The 18,702-nt window shown below is 37.5% G+C and overlaps 1 protein-coding gene across 1 annotated transcript in view; it reads left to right on the forward strand.

Annotated features, from left to right (window-relative positions):
• The window catches only part of unc-13 (protein unc13 homolog), a 205,044-nt gene that overhangs the window by 111,193 nt on the left and 75,149 nt on the right, over positions 1–18,702 (forward strand). The window contains exon 5 of the mRNA XM_080283857.1: positions 7,419–7,490. Coding sequence (XP_080139983.1) covers positions 7,419–7,490 — 72 coding nt within the window. The remainder of the gene's footprint in view (positions 1–7,418; positions 7,491–18,702) is intronic.

Here is an 18,702-nt window from a genome sequence, read left to right on the forward strand (position 1 = left end):
CCATTCATTCCCTCCTTTATTTTCCAGTCAACCTCCTTCCTTTTCCCTCATGTACCATCTCTCCCTCCCTCCCTTTTCCCCTGTCATACTCCTCCCCTTCATCTCTTATTCTCCCCCTCCCTTCCCTTTTTCCACCCCATATGTCCTCCGCTGTTCCTTTTCTCCCTTTTCTCCACCCATACTCTTTGCTTTTTTCGTCGACTCAACATGACATCTTTTTCCTCCAAACGTCCCCCTCCCTCCCATGAATACCATCATCCCCCCCCCCCCGTCCCTGCTAGAGGCCAGATATCTTTTTATTTTAATCTCTTATCTGTTGCCCTGTCTGCCTCGTGCCTTCGTGTGGTGTGTGTTATCTACTTTCCTCCACCTCGCTCCTGTGTTGCCAGTTCATTGTAAGTATATGGCCGTCAAAGGATCCGTGTGGTGTTGGCTTGGGGACATGGCATGGTACACTTTATTTCCATTTTACTGTATTGTATTATGTTTCCTGATATCTCAATTTTTTTTTTATCTAAAGTTAATCCTCATAAATTCTTGCATATTCATCCAAAACCAATACTGCTCGGAGTTTATTGCATGTGGATTTTTTCCCATAAGGGTACACTTGGCTTCCTCCCTTAATTAACTCAAGAAAAAGCCCAACACCGTCAATGAAGGATGGTGGTTACTAAAGGGTTACTTTAGCTCCTAAAACCACGGCCAATTTACGTAAAAGTTATTCCTCCAAATCCTTACTTGTTATCCTAATGTTACCCGTGAAAATCATGGCCAATTATCTTCAGTTACATACATTTTGATCTGTTGTTTTTGTTGCCGTGAAAACTATGACGAATTTCATATTTTATTGTTTCTAATGCTAACCGATTTTCTTTTGCATAGAAGAAACACCTTCTTGTGAAAAGAATAATAACAGTCTCCAGCCAATTCAGTACGGTGACACTTTTATTTATGCGACCAACAAGCTATTTTTTTTTGTATTAAGTTACTCCTCAAAATCTTTACCATTTTTTTGTCCCTGAGCTAACCATTGTTGTCGATGTTGTTGTTAGTTTGTATCGCTTTGTATCTGTGTCATCCTTTGTATTTTCATCTTCCATTAATATTACCATTATTATTACCCCCCTTGCCATGTCATTGGTGTCTTTATGGTTTTTTATTTTTCTTCTACAGTATTTATCCGCCTAGTCAATCCGTTTATCCAATCTGTTATCTGCTCTGTCTCTACCTGTCCATTTATTACTGTTTTCTTGATCTCTGTGCCTTCTCTTTGCTGTTCTGTATTTTCTTGATAAGTTTTATCGATCAGTCTCACCTGTCACAAATAATCAACCTCTTTGCCACCCTGAGATTGACTGAGTAGATTGTGAGCAGTCATTTAACCCTACCAACGAGCTTACAGTCAGCCTTGCAAATGTTAATGGTTGGCAGTTTACTGGGAGATTTATTAGTCACTTTTTTCCCTCACGATTTTACTGTGCGAGTTTTTAGGTCTGGTATTTCTGTACATTAGGTATTTTTTAGCTCCCTTTTACTTTACGGCGAGATTTGTTTTACTCGAATTAATGTAAGTTGTTTCATTTCGACTACATTTTGATTACGAGATATGCGGTTGGTATTTTTGGAATTAGTAAGTGGTTATCTTACATAATTGTGATATACATTGCGCCATCATCGGTTAGTTTTCTCTCACGTCATGGAGTTATCAGAACACATCAAATCAGTTTTAAGTCCTTCAATATTTTTCCGGGATTAAACAGCGGGCGGCCTTTAAACTTCAGTGCTTTTGAGCGATAACAGAGATAACAAACTGCCCTGTGGTGATAACAACTGGATTTAATAACCGACGTGATTGATGGTCGTGGAATTGGAATATACTGCACATAAACGCTTTTGAATGCCACAGTGCCAAGTGAGCGATTGTCATTTGTTTTTTTCCTTGTGCTGCATTTTTCCCCTTTGCTCTGGTTGACTTGCCGAGAAAATGATGGTTCCCTTATTTATTTTATTTTGCATTCATCTTAACCGTATAACACTCAACAGATGATTTGTAAATTGTTTTCCCTCTCTTTTACCTTAAAATACGTTTTGTGGTCGGGACATATTTGTGAAAAATTTTCTAGTATGAGATTTTAATTAATTATTTGCGATTTCGTTTCAGTATTTTTTGTCGTATTCCTCTTCTGACCTTTTCAAAATTCTGATTCTGCTGTAATTTTCCGATTCTGTCGTTTTTCATGACTCATTCTCTACTCTTTCTCCAAATTCCGAATATATTTTCTATAATTCAGATTCTGTACTCTTTTCAAAATTCCCATCCCGTACTCTGATGTCTTATTTCGACTCAAGCCTGCCGTTTGCTGTTGTACAATACTAAGTGTACATAGAAGTATTCAGGGTGTACATTATAGCTGGGCATTGTGACGATAGCACACTTGTAGTTAACCGAGAGCACGTTATTAGCCACCAGTAATCACGTTAGTTGAAACTGCTAATAGGGAACAGTCATCAGTAAGCACATTATGAGAAACCAGTTTTAGAGAGACTGTAACAGCACAGGCAAGAAAAACACACGTAGTATCAAGAATCATCAGAAATATGCGTCCTAAATGTTGTGTGTTTGTAGTGTGTCCTGGTTGTAGACTTTCAAAAATGGTAATATTCATTCAGTCATATAAAGAATGTAGGGAAAATTCCACTAGAAACTTGGAAAACGAAAAATACATATGCATTTTTTTCTCTCTTCGTGAGCTCGTTGACTTTCTAATCTTGTTACTTAATTATGTAAGCAAATGTAATATGAATACGCCGTTAAACAGTTCCAGGTTTTATTTTAATTTTACCTCCCCTGCTGCATTTTTATACTTCTCAATTTGTCCTTTCCATCTCCTAATACTCTCAAACTACAGTACCAATAATTTCATTTTATATATTTTAAACTCCCTTCTTCAAAGTATTCCCTCCAATTTGATAGCGTTGCCAGCGACCACGTGGCCATTGTTTGTTTACGTCTCTGTGTTTTGATGTTATGACTTTGACTTAGTTTTTATTATACCTTGCATGGGCTAGGCAAAAGGTGGAATGCTTGTTGGATATTAGCATGTAGTGTATTTAACGCATTGTGACGCCTTGCTTTGTGGATGTTCGTTGTAATTTTGTCATAAGTTGTGGTTTTGTGAATGTGTTGTGCCTAAGTCTCTTCCAGGGCCTCCGAACACCAGGAACAGCTGATTTGCAGACGACACCCCGGGGCCTCTGCTGTGGGACCCTGGTCTCTGTATAAGTGTTGATAATTAACATGTAATTTGTGTACCTGTGTACTGTACCATTATTTCTGTACTTATTCAACATGTACACCTCTTTCTTTGTACTAGGGATGAAATCTTGTTATTCTAGTTACTTCTGTACTCATTTAACACACCTATTTCTCTGTAGTCCAGTGTGCTATTTTACTACTATATCTATCCAACACGTAGACCCACTTCTTTGTACTACTGTTGTGCTGTATTAATTGTGTACTTCGCCAAATGTTCCTACTTTTCTCTTCTACAAATCTACAGTATCAGTACTTCTTTACTTAACACAGAAACCTACTTTTACCCTTACTATTTACATACTGTGTCTTTACTTCTTTATATACTCAACACTTGCACCTACTCTTTATTATTGGCGTGCATTATTGTTATTTTTTTTATTTTTTCAACATATCTACTTCACTGTACTACTACTGTACTTTTCCATTATATCTATACTTATCTAGCACATAGACCTAATTCTCTGCGTTATTATATTGATACATCTGTACCCATTCTTCTCAGAGACAAATATTCGTATACTAATGTGCATCACCATTACTTCTTCAGTGTACTACAGTACCAACATGCAAACCTACTTCTTTGTAATGCTGTTGTGTTCTATCTTTATTCCTTACTTCCTTGTACTTTATTACTGTACCCTACCCATACTTCTGTACTTAAACTGCATACCTACTTCTGTGTACTCCTAGAACTTTTACAGTATTTCATGTACTTGCACACACACACACACACACACACACACACACACACACACACACACACACACACACACACACTTACGGCGAATGGTATATAGAATTTTCTCTCCTATCTGTTTCCCTTCAGCCGTTTCCCTTCCATCTATATTTACATCCACCATCATTACCGCTTATCACTCACGTCCAGTCCTCAGCCCCATCGTCGTCACCATCGCTTCGCCCTCATTGTCCTGCCACCTCTACCATCATCATTATTATCACCTCATCATTTTCACTCCCTCCTTTAATACCACCATTGTTGTCACACCATCCTATATATTTTTTAGCAGCTGTACATCGCATTCATATTTTCTTTCGTGTATGATACCGATATCGCTTTTATTTTCATTGTCATTTCGTAAAATTTTCAAGTTTTTTCTTGAGTATGTAATGTGTTGTGTTTGCAGATTAAACCCTACGTTGCGTTTACATATTTTTTTAGTATTTTTGTGTTGATTATCGACTTTTTCCTGTAATGAACTCTTGTAGTGAAGGTAAATTATGATGCCAAGTGACACTAGCAGTAAATAAATAAATAAAAATAAATTAATCTTATTCAAATGGCCAGAATCGAGAAGTTCAGTTAGGTATCTCGTCATGTTAGGCGTTGTTATCAAGTTTAGAGTTTTTCGTAAAGTTTAAGTCTTGTTTGGTAATAGTTAGTCCTGTGGGTATCGTCAGGGTACACGCGCGATCCTCATTCGACCACTGCTCTCTCTCTCTCTCTCTCTCTCTCTCTCTCTCTCTCTCTCTCTCTCTCTCTCTCTCTCTCTCTCTCTCATGCGTGTTCCGGAGTCTGCTCTGGATTTTGCCAGCTGAGAGAGAACGGGGTAACTTTGCTCATTTTTCCTGATCTCAGGCTAACTTATGACCCTGGTAACTGAGAGAGAGACAGACAGACAGACAGAGACAGACAGACAGACAGACAGACAGAGACAGACAGACAGAGGCGGGAAGGTAAGGAAGAAAAGTAATGATGGATACTAGAAAGTGGGAGAAGGAAGGAAAAGCAAGAGAGAGAGAGAGAGAGACTAGTGATAAGGGAGACTTGTTATCAGTCATCGGGGCGCGACGCTCCCCCTCCCCAACTTCCTTCAAACTTCTTACACTTTTCAGACTCAATTTGGGTGTTCTAGATTATTCTTTTCTTTCTTTTTTTTTTTTTATACAGTATTATCTATGTTCCTTAGTGTTTGCTGTGGGATCTGCGTTTCTTTTAATTACTACTACTGCTATTACTACTACTACTACTACTACTACGAAATTGTGTAAGAGTTAATGAGTTACTGGTTTATCTAGCCTATTTATTGTTAACTTTTAGGAATACTTTTGTTTATCTTATATTTTCGGGGCCTTGAAGGCTTATTTTAGACTTATGAAGGTTTAATTTGGGTTTGTTTAAATTCTGGGTTTACTTAGGGGAAAAAAAGATAAGGAATAAGTGGTTGTGTGTCTCCTATCCCACAAGAGTACGACCTAAGGATTTTTTTTTTTTCCTTGTTCCTATATATATATATATATATATTTTTTTTAGTTTTGCGTAACCTGCGTAGTGTATTTGACTCATTTTTCTTGTCATTCATATTACCGATACTTTACGATCTTTTTTTTTTTTTTTAAATTCAACATATTCCCGTCGCCGCACCGATTTTTTTTTTTTTTCTTTATCCTAACATCATCTGTGCCCCTTTGTAAATTTTGTCATTTCATGCTCTTCCTCTTTATCTTCCTCTGTTCATCTTCCTCTATATTTATCTCCTTCCTCTTTATAGTTATCTTCATCCTCTTTATATTTTTCTTTCTCTTTATATTCTTCCTCTTCCTCTTTATATTTTATCATCCCTCCATATTTTTCTTCTTCCTCTCTATAATTATCTTCTTCCTCTTTATATTTATCTTCTTCCCTTTTTACATTTTTCTTTATCTTCTTTATATTTATCGTTTTTTATATTTATCGTTTTCCTCTTTATTTTTGTCTTCCCTGTTATATTTATCTTCTTCCTCTTTATATTTATCTTTTTCCTCTATTTTTATCTCTTTCTCTTCATATTATCTTCCTCCTCTTTATATTTATCCTCCTCTTTATGTTCTTTTGCTCTTTTTTGCATTTTCGCACTTGCTCTTTCTGTTTCTCATTCTTCTTTACCCCCTTTCACTTTCTTTTTTTTTCCCTTTTCCCCTTTTCTTCCTGTTGTTCCCCCCCCCCCTTATTTTCCTTCTCTCTAAACTGTTCACTTCATTCTTTTGCCTCTTCTATTTCCACTATCTTCATATCTTCTTTTTCTTCCGTTCCTCCTCCTCCTCCTTTCTTCATCATCCTTCTCCTTTTCATCCTCTTCTCACTTTCCTCCCTCCCTTCTTTAATTTTCCACATGCGTTGGTTCTCACTGATGGATTTAACTGCTCTCTCTCTCTCTCTCTCTCTCTCTCTCTCTCTCTCTCTCTCTCTCTCTCTCTCTCTCTCTCTCTCTCTCTCTCATTATTAACCCAAACCCCTGAGATATCCCCTGTAATTACCTTTCATTTTGCAGTCTTCGTTCTTTTACTGTTTTTATTTTTACCATTTTCGTTGTTTTTGGTTTCTTCAGTGAGTCCTCCTCCTCCTCCTCCTCCTTATCATCATCATCATCATCATCATTACTATTACTGTTATTCTCATTGTTATTTACCTTTTTCATCGCTTTTCACTTATTTTCATTACAGTCATCATCATTTGTCACTATCATTTTCGTTATCATTGTCATTATCATTGTCACTTTCAGTATCACCATTATTACTGTCATCATGGTCTTCTTCTGTATCTGTCATCATCATCATCATCATCATCATCATCATCATCATCATCATCGTTGGCAGCAGCAGCATTGTATTAACCTATCCTGTCAACCTAATTATCATCCCAATCGTCGTCATCATCATCATCATCATCGTCATCATCGTGATCATCATTATCATCATCATCATCATCATCATCATCATCATCATCATCAAGACTGTCATTATTGTCACTCTCCGCCATAGTTGTTATCATTTTCACTCTCCCTCCGTCATCAGTATCACCAGTTATAATCCACATTAATTTCCACCCAGACAATATTCCACCTCTCTCTCTCTCTCTCTCTCTCTCTCTCTCTCTCTCCACAACACACACTAGTATGAATCTCTCACTGACAAAGAAGTGCCTCTCCACTTCTTTCCCTCTCTCTCCGTAACAAATAAAATATCACAACCTCTCATTTCTCTCTCCGTCACAACTAACACCACCTTTCTTTCTCCGTAACAAATTAACTCAGCCACTCATTCTTATCCCGTCACAATTGAACTAACTCATCCTCTCTCTCCTTCTCCCTCCCCTGCACGACAGACGATGGCGGCTAAGAGGAATGCAGGTTTGACGTCCGCTGTTCCCCGTGCCTCACTCAACGACGAGGAGCTGGTGAGTATTGGCAACCCTCCCTCCATCCCCATCCTGTAGCCCACTTACACTACCTCACACTTATAGCACTCACACTACGTCACACTTATACCACTCGCACCCCGTCACACTTAGCTATACTGTCAATTGCTTAAACTACGTCACACTCGGCCATCTCTATAGCATACACTCCGTCACACTTACCTATAATTTACCTAAGCATACGCACATTACGTCACAGATAGTTATACTCTCAATTGCATACTTTCACTACTTACACTTACTTGTACTCTGTAGCATACTCACAGTACATCACACTTAACTGTACTCTGTCTCTAGCATACTCACACTACGTCTCTGTTGTACAATTTTGAGCACTTATCTCGGCGCAGACTTAGACATCATCTCAGTTACTTAATCCGAGTCCAGAAATAGTCATACTTATACGGCTTTACAACTACAGTAGTCACACTTGCAACAACTTTACTAGTCACACTGATATTAGACACACCACAAATTGACACAACCGAACGCATTTATATCCAGCTGTTTACATACTTACACCCCTTCACACATGGCTGCAGTTACCATTTTACAAGACACAATAATATCAAACATTACACCATTTTCACACCACTTTGTATAGCTGAGCATAATTACATCATCTGTTCTCTAATTACCTCTATACATTAACCCTGCCTAGTAAATTTAGGTTCAATTAGTTTTTTTTATAATATTAAGCTTTACACCTATACATTGCGATTTACATATATGACTGTATTTCACATTAAGATATTCAAATTTTAGGCCTATTGCAATTTACACTATATGTTTATTTACAGTTTACACTCTTACACAACGACGTAAAGCTTTTCACAATTCTGACACTTCGCTTAGTAATATAAAGCTCGTGATATTTACCCCACGGGACGCAGACGATGCGTGTTAAAAATTGCTGTTGTGTTAAAATTTGCTGTGTTAAATTAGGCACACACACACACACACACACACACACACACACACACACACACACACACACACACACACACACACACACACACACACACACACACACACACACAACGTAGCCATCCTAACATCGCTAATATTAAGTATCTTTCTTAACTAAGTCATAATTAAAGTTGCAATTTAATATCACATACTTTTAAAAAAAAAATCACAGAACTAATTTTGGCTTCATGTTTAAACTAGAAATAATCATTAATAAAAGAAACTGACTCTATTCCTCTTGGTCTTCTTAAAATCACTTTACTCTTACCTTCATTGGAGTAAGAGGCTCATACTGCTCCGTACCTTTCTTGTAAGTTTAACCCTTTCAGTACGATGACGCCTTGTTTATTTTTCATTGTTAAGCCGCTAGATTATTATTCATATTAATTGGGAGACGTCTGATAATGAATAAATAAATGGAGATGGTTATAAAATGAATGGAGATAATTTTTTTTACATTTATTTCTTCACTATCAGGTCTCCCAGGATGAATAAATTGGTCTGGTGGCGGGAAAATAAATAAAGAGGTTAAATAAAGAGGTTGTCTTGGTAGTGAAAGGGTTAAGCACGACTGTTGTGTTAAAGTGCTCTTCTTGCTCTCTTTTTATTCTCTCTTTTTTGACTCACTGCTGCCCTGGGACGGTATATATCATGTTAAAGTGCCCCGTAAACTTCGGCTGGTGTTAAAGATTACTTACTTGCCAGATAATAATAATAATAATAATAATATTATTGATAATGAGGATGGTGATGATGATGATGAGGAGGAGGAGGAGCATAAAAGTGATATGGTAATAACAGTAATAAATGATAATGATGATAATACTAATGATAATACTAACAATAATAATAATAAAAAAGAAAAAAATGAGTTTTTAACCTCAGATCGATGTTTATATATCATCTTGTATCACCACTTCATTAGATTTATGCTTACCAAAATTTTTATATATATTTAAGCATTGTATAACTGAATTTTTATTACCACTATTTCTTTATTGCATTATTAGATGTTAATGTTTTGTGTATATGAAAATAGTATATTGTATTTATGATTTTAATGTCATTCTTTTAGTTTTCCACGTTTCTTCATTTTTTTTTTAATCAATAGAATTACCTACATTATTATCTGCTTTTTCTTCATACCGGTACATATATATAAAAAAAAATCTTTCTAACTTTAAATAAATTCACTTAAATTTTTGGCGGGAAAACGAAAAAATGTAACAACAGCCGAAGTTTATTGGTTTACAAGAGCAGGCAAAGTTTGAATAGATCGGGTCAAGGTCAGTTCCATATGTGACCTGTCTTGACCTGGCGTGACACGGGTCAGGTCAGGATGTAGTTGACCTTGTGCTTTGATTGTGTGACCTGAAGAGCGAGAAAGCCGGAAGTAAAGGTCAGGTCAGGGAGGATAAGACTATGAATTAACCGGAGAAATTGGCGGTATTATTATTATTATTATTATTATTATTATTATTATTATTACTGTTATTATTATTATTATTATTATTATGTTGATGATGATGATTATGATTATTATTATCATTATTAGTATTAGAGGATAAGACTGCCTGAATTAACCGCAGAAATTGATGGTATTATTATTATTATTATTATTATCAAAACGGTGACATATTGGATACTTTGATCGGGGTTAGCCTGAAAAGTGAATATCTTTAAATAACAGTGCGATCTAAAACAAAGGTTATTGCTGACCTTATCATAATGACCTGAGCTGACCTGACATATCCTAGTGCAAGAATAGCCTGAAAAATGCAAGATTAGCTTAAATGTACTGTAACTACCGGATCTAAAAAAAATAATAATAATAATAAAAAATAAAAATAAGGAAGCAAAAATAAAATAAGGTGAGAGTGTCCATAGATATCAGGTCAATTTGAACTCAAAATATCTGACCTGACCTGACAAAAAAAAAAAACTAAAAATATAATAACTTTACATAACTTTAAAAAATATTAAATAAATGTTTCCAACGTATCAGAAATCAACATAAAAACAGTTGACCTGACCTGACCTGACCTAAAAAATACAGGGTCACTTGAGCCATGTTGTGACCTCGATGGAACCCTCTTCTCATTCTCTTCTCTTCTCTCCTCCCTCCCTCTCTTTCCTACCTTCCTTGGCTGTAGGTTCCTGTAAGTACCCTTTTTAAATCTCTCTTCCTCCTCTTTTTTTTTTTTTTTTATTCAGTATCCTCTTATCGTAATCGTTAACAGGATTTATCTCTACATATCTGCTGCCTCTGATAGATTTTCCTTATATAGAACTGTGAGATTTTTTTGGTTAATTTTCCTGGCCATGGTTGGATTTTTTGTCTATATATATGTCTTGGGTAGATATTTTTTACAGTTTTTTGGTAATTTTTTTCATCCATGGCGCTTTTTTCACTTTAATGCTGCCTTTTATAGTTGTGTCATAGTGTGTATATATAAATCATTTTTCATTTCATTTCGTTATGTCTTGTATGGTTCGATTTTGGTCGTGGTGTCGAATTCATGGTTTCGACTTAGCGTTCTCTCTCTCTCTGCGGTTTCCATGGTAACCAAATTATATCCAGCCTTTAAAAAGATATATAAAAATGCGTCTTTCCATTGGGCTTCCACGTCTAATTAAAACTCACTCCGCATAAAACTTGTCTGCCTATTAAATTCTCTGCAATTTAAAAGTTTGGGGTAAATTCGAGATGTGTAATTAACTTGATGATAGCCAATAAACTGGGTCTAATTAAGCATAGTTATCCATGGCTCTTGTTTCTCTCTCTCTCTCTCTCTCTCTCTCTCTCTCTCTCTCTCTCTCTATCTCTCTCTCTCTCTCAAGCTGTTAGGACTCGCCCCCAGCTAAATAAAATCTTCTAACGTTAGCTTTGAAGTACTGGATTTGTCCCAATTGTGAGAGAGTTACCCCTGACACCTTTTCCTAAGCGATTTATTTTGGTTCATTTTGCTCATTACACCCTACTGCCCATCTCCGTGGTACATAAATCGTTCTAATGTCGCCATACTCTGCATAGATGACGTGCAGAAGGATATAAACCAGCCATATCCAAAAATAAATCGCTAAGGAAGACGTATTAGGGAACCTCCTTAACCGACGAGAAGATGGTCCCAAGCAGTTTGCATATTCCGGACACGTAATATCGATCCACGAACGATGAATAAACAGACAGCGAACGATGACTTTTGAAACCCACTACGGAAACCAGCAGACTCTTTCAAAATATTCCGTACGCGTTTCATAATTCTTCGACCAAAATGTGAAACGATAATCCTTCCCGCACCTGTACATTTATTTCATTCAGTTTCATATCACGATAACCGCCTTTAGTACTCTCATTATTTTTATCCTAAGTACATTCTCAATATCATATGTACATTTTCATTACATTGCCTTAGTAGTATTTTTTTACAGTAGGCCTATATTAAGTACATGTTCCCTACATCTAAGTACTTTCTCCTCATATGTACGTTTTTTATTACATTACCTTAGTACTGTTTTATATTTAGTACATGCTCCTGTCACTTGTAGTTATTTAATACATTACCTCATTACTTTAGTTTCGCTATCCGATGTGCAGTGTCCGTACTAAACATAGTGTACTTATAACATGTACTTCACCTTTTCCCACAAGTACTATTCATAAGACCTTAGCACCCCTAATTTACATATCAAGTGTACATTTGCATATTTAGTACATTGATCTTTTGTTACATCGGCTTTTTTCCATTTTCATGTGTATAGTAAAGCCTTTTTTTTTTTTTTCGAACTCACGATTATTTAGGAAGATTTTTAGATTAAAATTTTATTTGATGTTATTTTTGAGAGAGAGGTGTGTGAGTTGGGGGGGAGGACAGCGTAATGGCAGGGGACAAGGCGACATGGAGGCGATTTGTTTATGGCCACTCCTTATGGGATTAAGGGATCTGGCTGTAGATCGATAGATAAATAGGTAGATTTATAGGATACATAAAAAATTGTATATGCTTTGGTGATGCTGGCATTTTTTTTTTTGCCGTTTTTTTCATGTTTTCATGGTCTAGAAGATGATAGTGCTGAAAATCAGGTATATATTGAAGGTTACAAGAGTGAATATGAAGGGTTATGTTTGGGTAGACTTCATTAACCTGTACACTAATTGGGAACTCACCTAAGCGAGGTAAAAACACCTGACCTTGGCAAAAACAAATTAGTGGTAGGATTAGGAGGGTTAAATAAGCACTAAGGTATTGAGTTTATGGGGCAAGTAATATTCCCCCAACACACACACACACACACACAGACACACACACACACACACACACACACACACACACACACACACACAGCACCAGGTGTATATAATATGAGCGGCACTGGTGTGATTGGAGCCCGGTGTTTTAATCAAGGTGTGTGGAAGTAATCACACCTGGCTGGCTCTTACCTGTAATAACGCCAGCACAGCATCTTACCTGTCAGGCCTTAGGCAGGTAGGTGGAGGGACAGGAGGGGATGGGGAGGAAAGCTGGGAAAGGGGTTCTCTCTCTCTCTCTCTCTCTCTCTCTCTCTCTCTCTCTCTCTCTCTCTCTCTCAAACAAACAAACAAAAATGTAAATAATACTCCCTTTCTCTTTCATCACTTTCTTCATCCTACCTCACTGCGACCTCATGTTCCTTCCTCTTCCTTCCTCCTTCCTTCTTTCCTTCCTTCCTTCCTTTCCTTTCTTTTCCTTCTTTCCTTTCCTTTCCTTCCCTTCCCTTCCCTTCCCTTCCCTTCCCTTTCCTTCCTTCCTTCCTTTCTTCCTTCCTTCTTCCCTTCCTTCCCTCCACACGCCGTCTACCCTCTCATGCCTTCCTCTTCGTTTTATGTGCAAAAAAAGAAAGAACTAAAAATGGGAAGACTCCAAAAGGTTGGCCTTACCAGGAAAAATTAAACAAAAGGGAGCCTCACTTTCTCCTTCCTCCCTCCTCCTCCTCTCTCCTTCCTCCTTCCCGTCTTCCCTTACTGCTTTCTTCCCTTACTGCTTTCCTCCTCTCTTCTTCCCCCCTTTGTCCTTCCCTTCTCCCTCCCTCCCTCCTTTCTTCTTCCTCCGTCTCTCATTCTCTTCTCTCTTCCTTCCTCTCTTCTTTCCACTCCCCCTCCTCCGTTTGTCCATCTCTCTCTCTCTCTCTCTCTCTCTCTTCCTCTTTCCTTCCTCCTTCATTTCCTATCTCCTTTCTCCCTTCTTCCTCCTCTCCCTCGCTTCCTTCTTCTCTCATTCCTCTCTTCCTTCTTCTCCACTTCCACCCTCTTACCCCCCCCCCCATGCTCATCCCGCCTCATCCATCTGACTGGAGTATTACCCTCCGGCCTCTTCCGCTTCCACGCTAATTACACTCGCCTCCTTGCTAGCTAGGTACGGCGGTAGGGGGTAGGGAGGTGGGGAGGTAGGTAGGAAAGGAGGTAGGTGGGTGGGTAGGTAGGTAGGAAAGGAGGTAGGTTGGTAGGTAGGTAGGTAGGTGAGTATTTATATAAGTAGGACGATATGAAAACGGTTTCTCATTTACAGTATATATATATATATATATATATATATATATATATATATATATATATATATATATATATATAATGTATGTATGTATGTATGTAAATGGGTGGGCGAGTAGTTATTTTCTCGACAGGTAGTTTTGTTAATGAGCTGGTAGGTAGGTATGTTGGTGAGATTGTAAGTGATTTAAATAATTGTGTAGACATGAAAAACTCAAGTCAGAGGTATTTCCGTCCACTTTTAGGTAGGTACGGTGGGTAAGTGCGTTAGAGTGCAGGAGAATTGGCATCTCACACACATTCGCACACCTGTTCCATCACTTTTCACTATTGTTACATTTCCCACCTCCCATCACCACTCATTCATAACATAAACCCTTCCGATAAATAATGATAATGCTTCTAAATAATAAATCAGTCGTTTGGGCAAATGCGAGTTTTGTCCGTAGACTTTATGATTTGCTTTTCATGGTTTAGGCTGGATCGAAACAGTTTGCCTATTTTGGTGCGACATTTGGTCTCCATAAAAAAGAGTGGACGCCAGGGATATTGAGAATGGTGCGCTCTCTCTCTCTCTCTCTCTCGGGCTCAAGAAAATCGCTTGGAGAGATAGGAAATTAAAACAGGAAAAGACGCCTCGGAGTGAAGGGGTTAACGTGATCATATGCAGAGATAAAATTCATAAGGTGATAAGGGAGTCTGCTGGGTCTACGAGATTGAGGCCAAGGGATTCCGCTAGGTCCACGAGATTGAGGATAAGAGCGTCCGCTAGGTCCACGAGATTGAGGATAAGGGAGTCTTCCAGGTCCACGAGATTGAGGATGAGGGAGTCTGCTAGGTCCACGAGGTTGAGTTCATGTAGTTTCTAGGCATTTTGTTTTTTTGCTTAATTTCTTAGATGGTCTCCTTGTTTCTTAGATAATTTCCTAAGTCGTTCGTTCGTTAGTTTCCTAGGCTCGTATTGATGTCAGTTACGGAAGCTCCCAAACACCTCTTCCTAAGCGATTTATTTTGCTTATGACTCCTTAATATTCCCATCTATCTCATTTACACTCATTTTTACTCGCCGTCAGAAATAAATCGCTAAGGAAGAGGTGTTAGGGAGTTTCCTTGACGGGCGAGAATACGGAACCTAGACATGATTTTCCTAGACCGTCATTTCCTAGATTGTGCTGTTTCTAGGTCGATAATTCTTGTATGGTTGATTTCCTAGATTGTGCTGTTCCTAGGTACGTAATTTCCTAGAGAGATGGTTTTCTAGACACGTGGTTTCCTAGACAATTCTTTTCCTAGATGCCCTACTTCTTAGACTTTATTTCCTAGTCAAGTACTTTCCTAGACTTGTTTCCTAGACGCCTCCTTCCCTAGACAGTTGGTTTTCTAGACGCCCAGTACCTAGACACAATTCTTTATATTTGTTTCCTTGACCATTTCCTAGAGTTTAATTTGTATATATATATAGCTTTTTCCTAGTTTTTATTTCCTACTTCCAAGAATTTCATATTTCGAGTGTTCCTTTCTAGTTTCATTCAAGGTTACATATTCAATGATTTCTGTCTGTTTCATTCCTAGTTTCAGTTTTATTCCTAGTTTGTTTCATTCTTAGTTTGCTTCGTTCCTGTTTGTTTCATTTGTAGTTTCGTTCATAGTTTGTTTCATTTCTAGTTTCATTCCTAATTTCATTTCTAATTTGTTTCATTCATAGTTTCACTCCTACACTGTTTCATTCCAAGTTTGTTTCATTCCTAGTTTCAGTTCTAGTCAATATCCAAGTTTGTTTCATTTCTAGTTTGTTTGATTCCTAGTTCCATTCCTACATTGCTTCATTCCAAGTTTGTTTCATTCCTACTTTCAGTTCTAGTAAAAAAAAAAAAATCTCGTTTCTTAAGAGTTCAGTCGCTGCAGTTTTATTCCTAAATTTAATAATCCGAGTTTCATTTCTGAATTGACTTTAAATTCTTTTTTTTTTTTTCGTCCATAGTTGTTGTGTTAAGCCTTTTTTTTTTTTTTCCTACTCGCATTTCCTAGATTAGTTCCTAGTTTCATCCCTAGTTTCAGTCCTAGATTCATCACTGCTCTTAAAGTTATGAGGCCAAGAGTTTTATTTTTAGGCCTTCTTTTCTAGGTAAGTTTAGGGATTTATTTCTGGTGTCAATCTTAGGGTCCTTTTAGGGTTATTTCTAAGGTCATTGTGGGGTAATTTTTAGGGTCATTTATAGTTTCATTTTTAGGGTCATTTATAGTTTCATTTTTAGGGTAATTTAAAGAGTCATTTCTTGTGTAATTTTGGGGGATCTTTTTAGGGTCATTTTAAGCTCATTTCTACGGTCATTTCTAAAGTCATTTTTAGTATCATTTAAAGGGTTGTTTATAATGTCATTTCTGCGGCCATTTATGGGGTCATTTCTAGTGTCATTTTAGGGTCATTAATAATGCCATTTTTAAAGTCATTAATAGGATCAATTTTAGGGTTATTTCTAGGGTCATTTTAGGGCAGTTTCTAGGGTAATTTTTGGTGTTTTTAGGGTCATTTATAGGGTCATTTATTGTGTCATTTATTTTGTCATTTCTAGGGTCATTTCCCATTGTTTCAGTTGTTGTGTTTTGAGTTTTCATTTCTTAGTTTCAGCTCGTTTGCTTTGTAATCTCATCCGGACTTTGGTTCTTTGTTTCATTTCCTAGTTTCCTTTCCTAGAGAGTTTAAGTGAATTTATTATTATTATTATTATTATTATTATTATTATTATTATTAAGCTATAGTATTTGGTCTCCCGTTATCCATTTGTGTGTGTCTCTCCCTTGCTTTATTCCCCCGCCACCCCCCCCTCTCTCTCTCTCAGTGTTATCATCGTTTTCTCTCTTTTCTCCTACATTCGTACTTTTCCATACTTATTTGTGCTTGTTTGCCCCCCCCCCCTGCACTCATTATCATATTTATCATCTCTTTAGCCTCTTTATCTTCTTCATCCTTGTCATTTTTATTAGTTTGTCGTGTGCGCCCATTTTCTTTAATATTTTTTTTTTAAGCGTCTCATTTCATTGTGTTCTACTTTCTCTTAGTTCTTATTTCCTGCGTTTCTTTGCGTTCGTAACCGTTATTATTATTATTATTATTATTATTATTATTATTTTTATTTTTACCTTTACTGACAATACGTAGATTTAATATTTTTTGTAGATGGCCTCCAATCAGAATAGTACATAGCAGCCTTCAGATACAAAGAGTTACAGCTTTACATGTACTCCAGCGTAACATCCACACCCTGTACCCCTTCTGCATGGTCCAGTTTGTAACCTTTTGTACCCTCCTGTATTCCCAGTGTCTTGAGAGATGTTGCATGTCTTGTATTTCCTTGTATTTCCTTGTACCTATTTATGCATTTTCCTTGTAACCATTGTGTATATTCTGCATCATCTTAGACCACGATTTACCTAAGATCACAATTTTTCGTAACTAAGATTAATTGTTAGTTGCGAATAGATGTTGGTCGGGAGTGAGTCTGTGGATCTGTAGGTTATTCGAAGTGGCCCTGGGGATCCCTTAACACCCCTGCCCTAACGATTTATCTTGTACCTTACACTCCACTATCCTTGTCTGTGATTGTGATGAAAACTGTCGGTGTAAAATAGGATAATAAACAGCGTAAATAAATCGCTTGAGAAGGGGTGTCAAGGAGCATCCAGTGCCACTTAGAATACAGCATCCAGACCATGTAATGTTCTGTATTGTAATACCGTGTTCCCCTTTTTGTAACTGATCCTTCTCTCTGTAACAGGTCTCTGAATATGTGGCCCAGGTCTATGTAACAACTTTTGAGTCACCCTGTTTTCTGTAACGTGGCATGCGTTACGGGTGTCTCTCTGTAACGCGGCTTGTGTTACAGGTCCCCCTCTCTGTAACGCGACGTCCTTGTCTCTAACATTTTGTAACTTACTCCCCAATCTCTCAGGTTTATGTAACAACTTCTGACTCACCTTTTCTCTGTAATGCGGCTTTGTAACGGGTCCCTCACTATCTCTGTAACATTTTGTAATTTATCCCCCTCCCATCTCTCTGTAATAGCTTAGAGCCTCTCTCTGTAACGGGGTCATCTTTATGTAATAGCCTGTAACTTGCCCATATCCAACCGTGGCATCTCTTTGTAACGGATTGTAACGTACCCTTCCTCAGTAACAGGGATTTTCTTTGTAACTACTGTAACTTGCCTTTTCTGTAACTTTTTTTTAAATTGACCCCTCTCTTAATTAACAAAAAAGAGCTTTAAATAGACCCAGGGCGCTGTAATATTTTGTAACATTCCTCTACGTCTTTGTAACAGCTTTGATTGCTTACCCCTTCTCTGTAACGAACCCTCCCCTCTCTCTCACTTTATCTCTGCAACTGAGCCCCACTTATTTGTAATTCTTTGTAATCATACCCTTTCTTAGTCATCCTCTTTATAACCAAGCCTCAGATCTCTGTAACACCTTCGATTGACCACCTGCCCTCTGTAATCACCCCCCTTTTTCTCTGTAACCGAGCTTTTAACATTACCCCACGTCTTTGTAACAGCTTGCAATCGACCCTGTACCTCTGTAACCCTATTTTCACTGTACCCGACCCCCATTTTCTTTGTAACCAACCCCCATTTTCTGTACCCGTGCCAGATTTCTTTGTAGTCCAGCCCTGTTTGTGGTTTAGTTCTCTGTAACTCA

This window comes from Coenobita brevimanus, chromosome 98, assembly GCF_032717465.1.
Source record: "Coenobita brevimanus isolate Jiangsu-jjx chromosome 98, ASM3271746v2, whole genome shotgun sequence".
NCBI classification, from domain to species: Eukaryota; Metazoa; Arthropoda; class Malacostraca; order Decapoda; family Coenobitidae; genus Coenobita; species Coenobita brevimanus.